The sequence below is a fragment of the Pelobates fuscus genome, chromosome 2 (assembly GCF_036172605.1).
Source record: "Pelobates fuscus isolate aPelFus1 chromosome 2, aPelFus1.pri, whole genome shotgun sequence".
Taxonomy (NCBI): domain Eukaryota; kingdom Metazoa; phylum Chordata; class Amphibia; order Anura; family Pelobatidae; genus Pelobates; species Pelobates fuscus.
In genome coordinates, this window is record NC_086318.1 from 321906130 (window position 1) to 321923363 (window position 17234).

The window sequence follows — 17234 nt, forward strand, 5'->3', positions numbered from 1 at the left end:
AGGAGATCTCAAAGCCATACATTGATTACTTTATTTTTCTATTAAGAACTCATCGATTAGATTTTTAGCAACTCACCTTTTCACCTCACAGACAGGGTGGTTGGGGACCTAAACAGCCACACCACCACAATTAACTAAATCTGAATGATTTAATCAAATTGGAGGAAAATGGTGAGAAAGTGGACAATACTCTGAACTGTTAGTTGGTATGACGCAGCAAAGAAAGAGGAGGTCCTTCCTTTGGGGGGAGGCATCATTTTATAACTTGTTTTTAATTGTTTCTAATTGGTTAAATGTTTGCATGGTTTTGCTGCTAAAGAAAAGAAAGTTAAAGCAAACATGAAGCTTTCTGTAATGTTAAATCTCTATCACAAGCAGCACATGAAAAAAGGGAATACGTCTTGATGTTTAGTATAATAGTTATATGGTTTATTTTACAAATTAATAGTGAAATGTTTTTATTTACTCATTTAACAAAAAAAATATATATATATATATAGGCTTAGATTTGCTTTGGAACTCTCTATTCTTGTACATGTGACACCTTGCTTGTAAAGGAGACATTTGTATAAGTATTGATTGATATGTGGTAGCTTTGGCTGTCATGCCAGGATTCTCGTCTGCTGCCAAGAGATAAACAGAATTGAGATAGACCTTTATATTTTCACATTGTGTGACAATATGGCATTATTCCAGAGTCTATTCTTAAAAGCACTCTTGTGGTGTGCTTGCTTCACTTGCAAGTCTACTTGAAAAAAAGAAGGAAAATGGTAGCACAAACCTTTGTAACAGATAAAGGCTGTTTATTGCAAATCTGTTATTCTCCTTAAATTTAGGTAATTTAAACATTGCATAAAAAGTGAAGGAAACTATCCACCAAATATTTATTTTATGTAAATAGAGAAAAAACAAAGAGGGAAAAAAAACTGTATAATACTTTTATTATATGTTGCATGGTTTCCTGAAGAGAATTATATACAGCACAACTAGCTCAAAAGTTGGTGTCTGTGCAATAAATAGTGTGATGTGGTGAATTTAATACCAACCTAAAAATTCAGACAGAAATAGATGATTTAGAAAAATAATCTACATACTTTACCGCCTGATCTATATTTGTCTTAAATATTAAAATAAGCAAGCTGTGGTGGACCTTGTAATATTCCCTTTGGTTGCCCATACCTATCCCCAAGTTTTCGTGGACCAAAAGGAACCTGTATGGTCCTCCTTTTATTAGCTCTCAGAACACCGACCACCCCTAACTGTTAACCTCAATTAAGTGATTAACTCGAGTGATTTCCCTGGGTGGCCGCCATAACTGTACGCACATGTGTTCCAGCAAATGGCGGCCATTTTGTCTCCCAAACACAGGCAGCGGTACTTGCTTGTTGAGCTCTTGGAACTCATTTCGGCTACGTGATCTCATGAACCCCGGCAAATGTTGTACCGCTGCCCATCCAATTTCCCGACCAGCTAGACAAAGATGTTCGGGAGATAGGAACTACAGACTGGGGGGAGCATTCGCTCCCTAAAAGCCAGGGGGTTCATCAGTGTTTGCACAAGAACCCCCAAAAGAACTTTACCTGAACAGATCTGAGTGCTATTTGGATATGTTGGGTGCTCAGACACGGGCTATTCAAGGATATAAGGGGTTCCTGTAAAATATAACTATGTTTTTAGGGTGTTTACTATATTTTTCATGTGGTTTCTTGTAACTGAGAGACAATTGAGTTATCCAGTTTTGACTCAATTATCTCCCAGATACAGGGACACCTGGGAGGGGTTTGTGGGATTTTCAATGGATACCCCATGCTGGGGCTCCGCTTTCTTCCAGCTCCAGACGACTTCAGCGGAAATATTCGGTCTCAGGATTGCAGCTCTGCTACACAAGCTTTTTACAGAAGCAAATAAAACATTGTTATTTAAGTGTACGTTAAAGGAACTCTTTAGGAAAATGAACACAAACATGTATTCCTGAACCAATAGTGTTAAACTAGCTATTAAGGTGCCCCTTCCCCCTTACTTTTATTCCAGTGCCAAACAGGTCCACCAGTGTTGCCCATGCTGCCCTTAGGAAAGTATTGAATTGGCTGAGATTCTCAATTCTGATGTTCTCAGTCAAGGAGGCAGAACGGGGCGGCGCCAAAATCCAATCAGCATTTCCTCGTAGATATGCCTTGAAATCAGTGCAATTGTATGTAGAAAGTTCAGCCCAGGAAGCACCTCAAGTGGCCGTCTGAATGACTGCCACTGGAGGTGTCCCTAGGCAGCAAAATACATTAAGCTATAGTTGTTCTGGTGACTATAGTGACCCTGTAATTCATGTAATTGCTAATAATTAAAAGTATTTTGTATTAACAACAGAAAGCTTATGGACTTAATTAATGACTTAAACCAGGCAATAAATGTGGATAATCCCAGTGCCTTGACTTGCAAGTGATAAGTCATGCCATAGAAAATGGATGCATAATAACTGCACCTCCTGTGGTGGGGATTTTTTACATCCGTGAAAGCTGCACTCACCGACAACATAATTCTTTGTACCCTGCATATTCATAGCACACACTCTTGCTATTTCTAGTCTAAACTTCTAGCAATCATTTTTTAGACTGCTGTTATGTCTTTGCAATTTTCATAGGAAGAAAGGATTTTACATATTTATCACATATATCCATGTAACAGCTTACTTACAAATGTAATAATTAGATCTTTAAGTGTAAACACTAATTTGAAAATGTATCTGCATATTGAATCTATTTACATCTCATAATGGGAGTTGATTATTCGGCACAGAAGGTGGCCATTTTGACATTCTATGTGATATATGTTGACGTGAAATTAAGGGCACAAATGAAGTCACTGGTTTGCATATCTCACAGTTCAACAATGCGGTAAAAGCTAATACAATACATTTCTCCACAGGAATTTATTTCATCAGCATTATTTTCTTATAGTGTAAATCAAATGCTTACATGGCATTGTAAGTGAGGTACATTCATAGATTTATAAATAAAATACATTAGTAAGTCGACCAGAAGCAATCATGTAGGGACAGTGACTCCATATATGACTGTCTCCAAGAATTTGAAGTTAAGTGCTTGTTCAAAGGAATAGTGTTGGATTAGTCTGTGACAGCGCTTTAAGCAGATATTTGTGACAAATGTCCCGACACAGCTAGATGATCCAAAGCAGACTTTATTAAGACATAGGGTTGGCAACATTTCAACCTACAAGGAGTCTTCCTCAAGCTTAAACATTGTCCACCAATATGCCTTAATAATGTCTGATTTGGGTCATCCAATTACGTGCTTAGACATTTGTTACAAATCTCTATGGATTGTGAAATTACTGCCCTTGTCTGAGAGGCACCACAGGAGTAGGACCTATTATTGAAAAGCGTGTGCAGCCATTTTGTTTATGTGTTTATAGCACTGTAGGCAGATTGAACAGGAAGTGCTGGAACATGAAAAAGCACCTCTCTGATAGAGTACCTACCCAAAACAATGACTGCAATTAACACCTCTGACTTGCACATAGATATGCAAACCACATGAAAATTTGAGGATGACTATACTTTGCTTTAATCCTTTCATGTATGGATAGATCATGGTAATTATATATATATTTGCCCCTGCTGTTGGTGTTTGTTCCTCTTGCCTTTAAAAGTATATACTATAATTTTTTATTTATTTTTATACAGCGCCAACAAATTCCATAGCGCTGTACAATACGTGGACTAAAAGACATGTGTTTGTAAGAAGACGAGCTGGACGCACAGGAACATTTATGTAGTTATTGTTGCTCAGTTTTTTTTTGTCATACAAATCGGTGGCTTATTAGGTTTAAAAAGGCGCAACACACGTTTGGGCCCTGCATTAATATTTCTGTCACAATGTAAATGATCTGGTGTGTGATATTCCATTCCCTTCTCAGTAATTGTGCTCACACTTGTTATTTCCATCACGACTGAGGGTTTCCATCTTCGTTCGTGGTTTTACATTCTGATCTTACCTTCATCTTCAAATGGTTTTCGGCAATCTCATAGCATATTTTCAATCTGTCAGTGATCATCTGTAAGATCTTCAGAGTTGCATTCACTTAAATAAAATAGCAAGCAAAAACAGCAATTTCTGTATAGAATTCGGTTTAATGGCATCTAGAATATAACATTTTATACAGGTATAACAATATCACTTATAGAGAAATAAGATAATGAGTTCCAGGAGCTAATACATTGCAATAGTACAGTAAATCTAAAAATAATCACAAGAGTGGATTAAATACATATACACTCAGAAGGGAATTTCATAATAAGTCCTGAATAAGTCCATATATAGAGTCTTGTTCTTGTATAAATTGATATTGAATAAGTAAATTATATCAGTCCAATAGTCCACAGAATGTAGCAAAGGGAAAATCACACTAAGCTGTGCATATAAGTGATGCACAATCGTGGAGCTCTATTACAAATACAATATAATTCGCTGACTCCCAGTGAATATAAAAAGCAAAAACAACAAAAATCAAAAGAAAGAACTAAGGAAAAAAGAAGCAACACAGTACCTAAAATAACCGCTTGCTGCAAGAAGAAAAGGATAAAAATAAAAATAAAAGAGGGAAATGCTTCTTAAAATTCCATGTCTTTAATGAAACTTCAGTGACTTTAATAAGTTCATACACACAAAATAAACATAAATAAATGGTACCAACAGTTGCTCAAGATCACTTGCACAAATGCCACATCAGCAGTTCTCTTGGTGGAAGTGGCTTCTGGGCGCTGCAGTCCTCTTGTGCAATGTCTGCCGGTGAAGTAGGCGTGCGGTTCACACAGCGTTCCACCCAAAGCCTCACTCCCGTTTGGATTCCACCGATAACAGAGAGAGACTATCCTGTTCGTGTGAAGACCGGCTCGTGCATAGAGTACATAGAGCGTTGCCGTGGTAGTGTTTCTCCACTTGATCTTGGTTGTGAATAGCACTGTGTCTATGTGCTCACCTGCCTTACGCGTTTCGTGAGGAAAAGCCTCACTTCATCAGAGGCTTCAATAATTGACAAATACATTAAAAGACACTTATATATCTAAATTGATACACAACAGCTGTTGCAAATCACATTGTATCAATTGTTACAATAACAGATCTCTTAAGAAGCATAAATGAAAGGACAAGAAGAGAAATGAAAACTATATTGGAAGAATGAAGAATACTGAAATAAAAAATAAATAAGGTGTAGAGAATAGAGATAAATAAAGTATAAATAAGTGAAGATAAAGATAAAATGCTATACTGGGTATAAATAGAATAGAAATGTTTATATAAAAATACAGTGTAGAAACTGCAAATACAAATACAAAGTAAGAATATATGATAAAAAGACGAATATTATATAGTATAGGCATCTAGCAGGGTAGAAAATAACAAATAAAATTAAAAAAGTAAAAAATATAAAAATAAACATAAAAATTAAGAAATTAAAAAAATAAGCACCTAGCAGGGGACAAATAGTGAATCCAGAACAGGAAACATTGTGTAGGCAATTTTAAAAAGTGATGAGAAAATAAGTGTAGTATGAAATAAAATAAAAATAACTAAATTAAATAGTCTCAAGATGGTGAGATACCCGTGAAGTGTGGCAAGTTATGAGAATATGGAGTAGAAAGTAGAAATTATGGAATGATCGTGGGAGAATCAGTCAATTAAGAAAAATGCAGAATTTGGATGAAACAAAAATAAAACTAAGCCTAAATGACTTAAAAAAGGAAAATTATAATGTATGGTTTAAAAGATAGACTAAAATCAAGATACGACCCAGAATTCTCTTATATAATCTTAAACAATAGAATACAAAATAAAGTAAAGATGGGAAAGTCTGGAGAAACATACAAATGGTATACTAATAAGAAAAATAGATGAATACTCATAATCATAAAAAAAGTAATCATAAAAATGCATTAAGTTCAAAATCAACATTTAGGCCTCTTGGGGCTAGAGTATTGAGAGTGAAGATCCATCTAGCTTCTGCTTGGTCAAGATTTTTTTATCAAGATCTCCCCCTCTCCAGGGTACTTTTACTTTTTCAATAGGTAAAAACTTCAAACCACCTGGATCTCTTCCGTGAACATCATTCAAATGTTTTGACAAATTATGTGTGGGCAATCCTTTTTTAATATTTCTTATTAGTTCCGACACTCTTATTTTCAGGGATCTTTTAGTTCTCCCTACATATTGTTTTGGACAAGGGCATGTAAATAGATAAATTACCCCTGTTGTGTTGCAGTCCATATCAAATTTCACTCTGTATTTTTTTCTGGTTATCTAGAGAGAGAAAATCATCTTGAATGTTATCTAAATTGGGATTATTCCTCCAGTTTATGCATTTTTTGCATCTTGTGAAACCTTTAATAAACGTTTTTATAGTGTCATGGGCATGATTTTTACAACTGTCAGTCGGTGCCAGCATAAGTTTTAAACTTGGGGCTTGGGAAAAGATATTTGGTCGGTCATCTAAAAGTTGATTAAGCATATGGTCACCCGGGGGAGGGGGGGTTATTTTTTTTACTTAGGGCCCCCACCCACCGCTCAGGGGTGGGGGCCAGGGGGGAGGACATTAGGGTCCCCCCCTAATTAGTATTTTAGGGCCCCCACCCACCGCTCAGGGGTGGGGGCCAGGGGGGAGGACATTAGTTCCCCCCCTAATTAGTATTTTAGGGCCCCCACCCACCGCTCAGGGGTGGGGGCCATGGGGGAGGACATTAGGTCCTCCCCCCCTCATTCTAATTTAGGGCCCCCACCCACCGCTCAGGTGTGGGGGCAAGGGGGAGGACGTTAGGTCCCCCCCCCAATTAGTATTTTAGGGCCCCCACCCACCGCTCAGGGGTGGGGGCCGGGGGGAGGACAATAGGTCCGCCCCCATTATTTTACTTTAGGGCCCCCACCCGCCGCTTAGTGGCAATAGACCCCCTTTAGTTTAAAAGGTGGGGGCTCGGGAGGGGGGACCCAGTTTTTAATTATTATTATTTTTTTTTAATAGTGAGCAGCCACTGGCTGCTCACTGTTTAATAGACATGCCCCTACTCACGGTATAGCGAGTAGGGGCACAATTTACTAATACTAAGTAATTTTTACTTAGTATTAGTAAATTTGGCTGAAAGACCAATTTAGGTCTTTCAGCCTTTTGGTAGATAACTCCCTTATACCGTGGGAATTAGGGAGTTATCTACCAAGCGACTGCAAGAGACGTTCCGAAGTCCCGAAGTTGTCGAAGTTCCGAAATGCCGAAGTGCCGAATTGCCGAGGTCCCGAAGTTCCGAAATTACCGAATTTACCGAATTTACGAAGTGTCGAAGTGCCGAAGGTCCGATGTGTCGAAGTTGCCAAAGTTCCGAAGTGCCGAATTGCCGAAGTCCCGAATTGTCGAAGTCCCGAATTTCGGAATGCCGAACCGAAACGAAAGTTTTTCCTATGCACATGCCTAGTTATGATGCCTAGAGTGTCATTTCACGTTGGTCATAGTTGTGTTCCTTTTGGAACAGTGGTAACAATGGCTGGTAATTGTGCTAAAATAGAATGCACTTTTCCATTCATCTTCAATTAAATGTCATTGAGAGGGTTTTATCAGTTGGATTTTTTTCCAGATATATAAACTATATTTCTTTAATATATTTCAAGTCTGTAGATCATTCTCAGTGCAGAAGCAACCAGGAGCTTTTCCATTATGCTCACAAGTGATTTGTGATCTTTTTTTCAGCTGTGACTTCTCCAATGAATGTATTGATGGAACTTGTCACATTTTATTATAAAATCTGACATTTCTTTTTCAATTTGGGTATAGATTCTTAGTGCAGAAAGCTTTGATCTGGATACAAACACAGCAGACAGATTTGTCGAAGCACTGCCACTAAACAAGATTGAGAGGCATCCACTTCCTTGTTGTAATCCAGGTTAACATTCTCTAAAACAATGCTTAGTGATTTATTCCACATCCCTCGCAAAATACCTCTCTTAGTGGAGCACTTGAAAACAGGAGTTAATGAGCAGAACTGCACAGCTGTTTTGTGGCGCTACCTTTTTAGGGTCTAGCTTTAAGCAGTTACTGCAAACTTTTTTTTTTCTGAGTAATGCACTATTGGTATTGTTCTTTAGGTCCCCCCATTAAAATAAACTCAAAAAACATTTAGAATAAGTCTTAACTTACTTAAAGTCCAGCACTGGGCAAGTTCCTGGTGCTAATTGGCACACCCCCCTTGTGACATCACTTCTCATAGAGAAGCCTTTGATTGGACCATTTAATCGGCTCAAAGAAAATTGCATACGCTCTGAGCTGGTGAAGGAAGGGGAGAGGGAGAGAAAGTAGGAGGAGGGAGGGTGAGAGCAAAAAAAAAATTACAGAGTGGTATAGGAGGTTGGGGAGAGCTGCAGACAAGGAGGGGAGACACAATATTCCTCTTGCAGGCTCTTTCTGCAATGGAAGAAGCAGGGCAGTCTGTCGCCAGCATGCAATGCACATGGACAACAGACTTAAAATGTGTTGAGATTTAACATTAGGCAGTCCAGAACAGAGGTCCAGACTGCCAGTGTCATGTGTGCTTGGGTCATTGATAGCCCCCTGCACACAATTGCAAATATCCCTGGATGTACAGCGTTTCAAGCTGAAACATTATGCATATAGTCTCCTACCACCATGGCCACTTCAAAAAGCAAAAGTGGTCATTGTGGTTAGAGTAACCCTTTGAACATCTTAGATAATTACCAAATACATTTTGGGCAATGGCCAAAATAAGTTATATAATTTAAAATGTCACCTTATTTGGCATTTGTCTTTGTTCAATTACAGATTACCTGTGATCTTTTTAACACAATGTAATGCTTTAATTGATTCCCCCCCCCCCATACACACACTGCCCCCTCTCACACACACACACACATACTGCCCCCTATAAATGCACTGTCCCCTCACACACACACACACACACACACACTGTGCCCCAATACACACATACTGCCCCCCATAGAAACACACACTCTGCACCCCTCACACACACTTCACTCCTCATACACACTGTACCCCTCACACATATACACTGAACCCCTCACACAGACATTACACCCAATACACAGACACTGCACCCCTCACACACATTACACCTCTTACACATACACACACACACACATTACTGCTCCTATTTCTCTACTACAGGCCTTAGCCCCTACTATAGCCCCAATCCCGAAAAACCCCAGGTGAGTTGTCAAACTGTTCTTAAATGGTTCGACTACATTCTCTGGGAGGGTGTCACAGCATTCCTAGAACCATAATTACTACAGAGAGCTGTAGTGCTTATTGTGCCTGCATTGTCCCTGTAAATAACCTCCAAGTGCCCCTCCCAAGATTCGGTTCTGGATCGGCTCCTGGCATCCATTGCAACACTGCTAGTTTGCTGTCAGTGCTTGCATTTGGGCCTTTGACATTGAATCAAAACTTGCTATTTTTAATTGCAAGGTGTATTGTAACATCATCCTCAAATTGTTGTTATCTTGAATCTTTAGAGTTCTTCTTTTATCATTTAGCCATTTTGCATTCAAATTCAGCTAGATGACCCAATAATATTCAATTTTACCCAGATTTCTTTTGTAAATAAGCTTTTTTATTATACTTGTAATTGCAGTTTGTTTTAATCCGTTTAGGTAGAGGTGTGCCTCAGACTGGGATATGAGGAATCCTCACTTATCTGTGCAGCTGTTTTGTTGTGTGTTGTCCTAATAATTAGAATTAGATGTTCAAACTCTATATTCTCTCTATACTCTATAACACCATTTGTTTATTTGAAATAAGTTGCGATAAATGTATATTGTTCCCAACTATGGATACAGCTTTAGTTGCATCATTAAGCTCTCCAGTTTACACAGATTACTTAGCTATGTACTAACTAAAGTGTGAGTTGTGGTGCGTTGAAAAATTAATTGCAAATTTTAACAAAACAGCTAAATCGGAAAAAAAAAACAGCTTATCTTTTTTTCCAGCTTGGTTATTTTGACCTAAAACATGCCTTGTCAGTTCTCCACACTTCACAGTTTAATGAATAAACTCATCAATCTTCAGAACTCATGACAACTTAGCTGCCCTTTACCTCTCTAAGGAACTATACTATTCCCTGCATTCTGGTTTCAAGGTCATATCTTACCTTTCTGTCATGTCCCTACTGCTTCCTGGTACCCACTGACCTTGTATCTCTTCAATGTCCTCTGCTGCATTATTCCGTATGTAGTATCTCCTTCTTAGACCTTCGAAATAGCTGGTAACTGATGCTTGGTTTCAGGTCAATAATAACACAGGTATGGATTATTAAAGAGATTCTTGTTTAGAATATGCTTTATCTGCTGTAGACTTCACTCACTGTAGTCTAAAGATATCTACCTGCTCTCCAAAATACAAAGAAACTGTATCTCTCAACTCTCTTGTCCACCTCTCTCTGAGCACCTGACAAGCTCATTGCTCTGATCATATTAGTTTAAATCTGAGATTTAAAAATGTAACTCATGTTCCAGGAGGTGCATACCTTGTATATTCTGCCAGAGTGAGATTTAGAAATCTGGTCATTTCTGATACTATGTAATAATAACAACATATTGTATGTGATATACACAACACCAGCATGTAACAGCTTCAGTACAACTTTAGTTATGAGAATGAACAAAAGAAAAAACCCTGCCAAACCACATCTCTCCAAAGATATATGTATATGAACAAAAATCCTTAGCGGCATGGGATAACTTCAGTATATGTAAACCAAAAACAAAAAGTAATTACAGGGACACTGTAGGTGCTTTAACAACATCATTAACATGAGTACAATGATTCTCTATGGAAGAATTGTAGGAGCATTGTAGTGAGCCCCTCGCATGAGCCCTTGTTCCTCAATGCTCCTCAATGAGGAGCATTGGATTGGCCCGTCATCCTGGATGCATGCCTGCAGAATGACTGAACCTGAGGAGGAGATCACGGCTGTGCCAAGGGAGACTCGACACTAGAGGAAAGATGAGTCATTTGTCTTTTTCTTGGTACAGATTGGGGATAAACTATCTAGAGACATCAGGACTGTAGCAGTAGGAATACAGATATGTCTTCCTAACACCGCAGTGTTCATTTAACGGTCTTAGAGAAAAGTAGTATACTGCATAGTTGACTTGAAACTGTTCAGACTGAAAAAAACACTATATATGTTTTCAGTACCATGGACAAGGACATTATATGATTGGGGGTTTATGGCATTATCCTAGCACAGCAAATGGTAAAATGACCAATCACAGGCATACAGGGTTAAAACACTCCCACAGTACATTACAATCCTTCCCCTCTATTCTGGAGATAATTGGGAAGTAATCCAATTATCTCCAAGGACAGAGGCAAAACTCTATTAACCACATGGTTACAATAAAACACTAAAATAAAATAAAATACATAATGTTACATTTGTCACATAAAATATATACATGTAACCCATCCCTAGATAGCTGGGACCTGAGCGCACCAAAGTACAGAATAGCGCTCAGATCCTATGCACACAGTCCAATCGCCGTGGAGTTAAAGTGTTCACAAAGTCTGTTCTCCATACGCATAGACTCCACGGGATAGCTATCTGGGGAAATGCTGTTCATACGGTTTAAACTACCGAATGAACAGGCATCTGGTTAAATGACCGACTGTAGAAGCAAGGAGGCTGACGGCTCAGCGGTGTTCGCGCAAATAAGTGTCCGTTTCTAGTTCCATAGTTTGGGCGCTGAACACCGCTGACCGTTCGGGACTTTTAAATGGCCACCGCCACGTGTTCGGCAAACGAACAAAGGCCACCCAGCATTCGTCAATTAAGTTGCGGTTAACCGCAGCTTCTGGGGGGTCAATTGATGGCACACTCCAGCTCCCAGGTGGTCCAGTCATTTGTGCGTTAGTTCGATAGATTGAATCTACCAACCGCCTGGCAGAAAGGCACGAACAAGCCTTTTCTGCAGGGGAAAAGAAGGCTTTTTAACATGGGGCCATAGTCCAGAGGCAACAGGTGGGCAACCAGGCTCCTCCAATGCAATGTGGCGAGATTGGTCTCATCACAGTTATTGTGTCTATAAAAAGGTTGTGCGAATCAATAAAACATTTAAAAATGTAACTGTTAGTCAGTATTTCATGAAATTATCCCATGGGCATTTCAAAAACTCTTCCTGACTGGCTGCATGTTTTATCTCTTGAAACTATTTTTCTGTTTGTTTTATAACCAGTGTAGAACTCAGAAAAATAAAAGAAAATGTGTCTGTGGGGAGTTAAATAGTAAATATATCAATAAGGTTTTTACAAGCTGTAGAACCTTTTGTCCTCCGATGATTAATGTAGAGGGTTTTTGCGTGAGAGTTTACTTTTGAGTAAAATCAATTTTATATATTTTTTGTTATATCAGAATGTAAACTGAAAGCACTCATTTGTTTATAAGTATGTCCATAAATTTGTAATGATATGAAAAAGGATTGGCTATATATTTTTTAGATATTCGTAATCACAAGAGTGAAGAATAGTCAGTGACATATCTAGCTGTAATTTATTATGATTGGTTCCGTGGGTTTGATTAAACTGTCTTAACAATGTGTTCAGTGCTACTCAAACAGCCTGTAATGTAAAAGGCTCAATGACCAAAAATACCTCTTGACATAATTCTACTTTACCTGCATAACACTCTGCCTCTACAAAGCAATGGAATGGTTAAATAACAATCCAAAACATTTCTTTTTTTCTATGTACAGGATTCGTAAGAATGGATTTCTCAAATATGTCAAGCACTGTGCTGCCGGTGAATTTTACTACCAATATGTATAACGATATGTATAATGATACCGTACAGGAAGAAGTGTGTGAAAATTGGAGAGAAATACACCACTTGGTTTTCCATCTTGCAAACGCATGTTTAGCGATCGGAGTCGTAATTCCAACTACTCTTAATTTTCATATGATTTATTTTCGCGGCATGCTGTGTCTAGGTAAGCTATTGAATCCTATGTGTTTTTATTTGTTCTTTGATAGTTAACATGTATTTCATGTGTTCCACCTCTCTGTTCCTGTACGTCCAGTTGTCTGGTTACAATTACATGTCTGTTAGTCCACCCATTGTACAGCGCTACAGAATCTGCTATATAAATAATAAAATAATATTAATAATCTACAGGAAACCTGCTAGCTGGAGTCTCTGGGTTTCATATAATCTCCAATAACTGGATTTTAGAATAAACCAGTCTCTTTTATCAGTACTCCCAGCACATATGGGTGCAAACCCCACTCAAGGGATAAGATCTTCCATACAGGATACCAAATTAGAAGGGATTTAATAAGTGTCCTGGGATAACTATTAACGTCTTGTGTATTATTATTATTATCTAACCATATGAACTATAAGTCATATCTATCTTTCTCATAGTTTTACTAGAATAGCCAAACTATGTTTAAGGCAATACAAACAGTCAAGTATTTTACTTAACATTATGTTAACACAATTTTTTTAATTTATTTTTTTTAAATAGTTCTCCATTTCAATAGGATAATAGAAACCATACTAAGACATTAGTGTGTTTGGTAAAAAATCAAATTACATAATTTAGGTTGCTCTCTGTAACTTTACTTAAGAAGTGAACTCAGAATGTGACTTCACATTTTATGATTTCATATTGTAAGACACGCGTAGAGAGATGAGATCAGTGGAGGCTTTGTAGCTAAGCTCCTGAAACAAAACCTGAAACATACATTTGAATATAATTTTAAAAAATAATATGAAATTATTATTATTATTTTTTATTTTTTTTATTTTTTTTTATAAAACAGTAACTAGATGAGATTTATGTCAAAATTGCCAAATTGGTAGTACATATTTAATGGGACTGATTCTATTAACACAGATAAAGTTAACTTTTAACTTGGGGGTAAGCACCATATAAGTATATCTTGCCTAATAGAATTTAGTCCCAATGCATATATGTATGACATAAACCCCCCACATCTTCCGATTATTTATGTATTTATCAATTGTGGTTAAATAACAATTGAATTCTTGATATGTTTCAACATTGTTCTTATCTGCTTTCACTAATTATCTTGTATGGGCTAAATTTTATGCATTCTGGTGATTTTACATGGATTGGTGAGCCTCTAATATAGAAATATTGGCATGTCTTTGCCGTTGGCTATGTCTCCACAATGTGTGTTCATCAAATAGATGTTAGGGGAATCAAACCATATTGAGATTATGAAATTCCTACTCAGTGCTCACATAAACATAAGGTGGTCATAAGTACATTACTTGCGTGATGGCAATAAATCAGTAATGCAGTAGAAATGCATCCTTGGAAAATAAAGAGGAAAAAACTATTAAAATGCTTACGTAGTGGCCATTGACAACATGTAGGGTGGTCTAACAATTTGACAGTGGAGTGAAAGTTGCATTGTTACAGTTCCCAACATGTCAGTGTCTTGTTAAAATGATCTGATATAAATAAGGATAATATGATTTCTGAATTGCCAGAAGAAAAACAAAGCGGATCGCACTTTCAATAAACAAACCGCTTCAGTGATGCAAATCCTTCAAAACACTGGTATATTCAAACGTAATGCAACATAATTGGAGTCTCAGTAAACCTCATACAGAATAATAGATCAACAAGTGAATGAACAAAAAAAAAATCAAAAAAGTGTGCACAAAAATGATAACAAAAAACAAACAAAAAAAACAAATACCTGCACGAACAAGGGGAACAAATTACAAAATATAGGTAAAAGTAGCAGGACACTAACTGCATTTTGCATCCAAGACTGACTCATTATCAACAGAAGTAAAATGGATCACCCATAGTGCATTTAAAAGATATATTTTAAATGCACTATGGGTGATCCGTTTTTACTTGTGTTGATCTATTATTCTGTATGAGGTTTACTGAGTCTCCAATTATGTTGCCTTACCTTTGAATAAACCAGTACGTTGAAGGATTTGCATTACTGAAGCTGTCTGTTTCTCAAAGTGCAGTCCACTTTGATTTTCTTCTGGCAATTCGTGACTATGGAAAACTAGGACCAGCACCGGGAGCAAGAAGTAAGTGCATTTCTTTTTTTAATCCAATAACTCCTAGAGTTTGGAGCTGCGGCAGTAGTATTACTTACCTTTTCTAACATGATTCCTGTGTTTTCGAGTTGTCTTTAATCAATAGTTTTTTTTTCATAGTTGTTTCACTGATTAGATCATAGTTAATTCAGGAACTAACTACCAGATGCAAATGTCAGTGCTTATACTGCTTTACAAGGAGCTAAAATGGAGCCTGGAGGCACCCAGATGCAAAATAAAGAGGTGTAGATCTTCACATGAAATCATTTTTCACACGTCAAAAATGCATATTTGTTAAATATAGGGGATAAGTAAATGTAGGGAATGCCTTGAAACGCCACCTGATACTAGCCAATCAGTAAGCACTATACGTTTATTTATGATGATAAACACCAATCATCTAACAGGAAAATGAGAAAATGGGATTCAATTGCTGGATGTTCTTACACCAAAAAGTACATCACGTCTATGAATAATCCTAGATTGAATTACAGAAATGTCCTCATGTTAGTAGAAATCATTCACAAGAACGAAATCATTTTTTTATATATATATATATAGGCTTATGAATGTGGATGTATAAATGAGTGTAAAAATTGCTTTCCATCACCCAGGTTACACCAAAAGAGATTAAATACAGATTATCTTTCTTCAGATAATTAAATATGTCAGTAACTTTGATGTCTGAGCGGTGACATTATGCTTCTCATCTTTTCAGATTATAGGAAATATAAATAGATCAGGGGTTTAATATCTGCTGGAATAAATGTCATGGCTTGACACACGATTTGTGGCTTTGTAGGTAGCGTGGACAATGTGAGCCATAGATCAAACATCCATTTACAGGTGACATATTTCTGTATTGATGATTAGACGTCTGACACCTACAAGTGACTGTCAATGTTGATTAAAAGGTATACCATTAATTGATATTTTCAGTGAACTTTAACTGGCTATCATAATATTTATACACTATTTAATGGCATATTGAGTGAAGCCAGGATAAATCGATCAAGCCTCTTTATATAAAATCATTAATAAGTACATTATTCTATTTTATTTTTATTTTTTTCATCTGCCCTAGCCTCTTTCCCACAAAGACTTGTGGTTTTTAAATGTTGGTTTATTGAGAGATTTTTAAATTAGCGTCTCTTTCTGGGCATTTATTTTAAAGTCTGCTTGACAGTAATAATCAACGCATTTTCAGCAAATCATTCACATATCCTCAGCAAGGTTATTATTATTATTTTTTTATTTAAAGGTGAAGCATCATTAATTATGAGGAAAAGTTCTGAGCTATAAGGCTGTCAAATTCATAGCAGAAATTACTTTATTGTGCCATTTACATGCGCAGATGACAGTAAGTGTCAGTGCAGAAAGACTAGAACAAAATGTCTCTTCTGCTTTGTAAGCCTTAAAGCGCATATTAATTTTCCTAAATTTTACACTTTTTTCTCTGTTATCATTTCCTGCCTCTCATTGTTCATCTGAGCATTTTAAAGTGTTTTTCATCATATATTGTAACTGTGTAACTTTATAATTTTATATCCTTCTCATTCCTGCGGAAATACGTACCATTATCTTCAGGCCTAAAAATGTACCGGATAATAATGGCATTTTATAAATGTAAAAACATTTAAAATTGTATGTATACATATTTCAATGGCCACTGTGTCTGAAAGGGCCTTCGACCAAATTGCATTATTACATCTCATAAGTATTCATGGTAGATAGTAATAATTGGGCATTTAAATGTCTTAAAATGCTTCTAGCATACGCGTGAGTCATTTTCTCATTACCACTGCTTGGAGTATGAAACCATATGCATCTCCTGATAACGTCATCTATATACCTGCCAACTAATTCAGAGGTTTCTACTCCAAGTTAAGGGTGGTTATTGGCATTTTTATGGTCACTCAGTGCAAGATTGACTTCATATTAAATCTGTCTGACCAGATATTTACAATTTCCAAGGTATGACAATGTGTATATTATGAAGACAAGATTAGGAAACATGTTTGTAGCACGTGGCATTACAACAAACTGACAAACTGGCAAAACTGGGGTTTCAAGATGCTTGCTCCACTTGGCCAAAAATCTTAGTATCCGTAAAGGGAAC

General features: G+C 37.1%; 1 protein-coding gene across 2 annotated transcripts in view; it reads left to right on the top strand.

Moving 5' to 3' along the window:
* The window catches only part of BVES (blood vessel epicardial substance), a 74784-nt gene that overhangs the window by 27348 nt on the left and 30202 nt on the right, over positions 1-17234 (top strand). For both annotated transcript variants that reach the window (XM_063443551.1, XM_063443550.1), the window contains exon 2: positions 12777-13010. In XM_063443551.1, the coding sequence (XP_063299621.1) occupies positions 12788-13010 (223 nt within the window). In that variant the 5' untranslated portion in view covers positions 12777-12787. The remainder of the gene's footprint in view (positions 1-12776; positions 13011-17234) is intronic.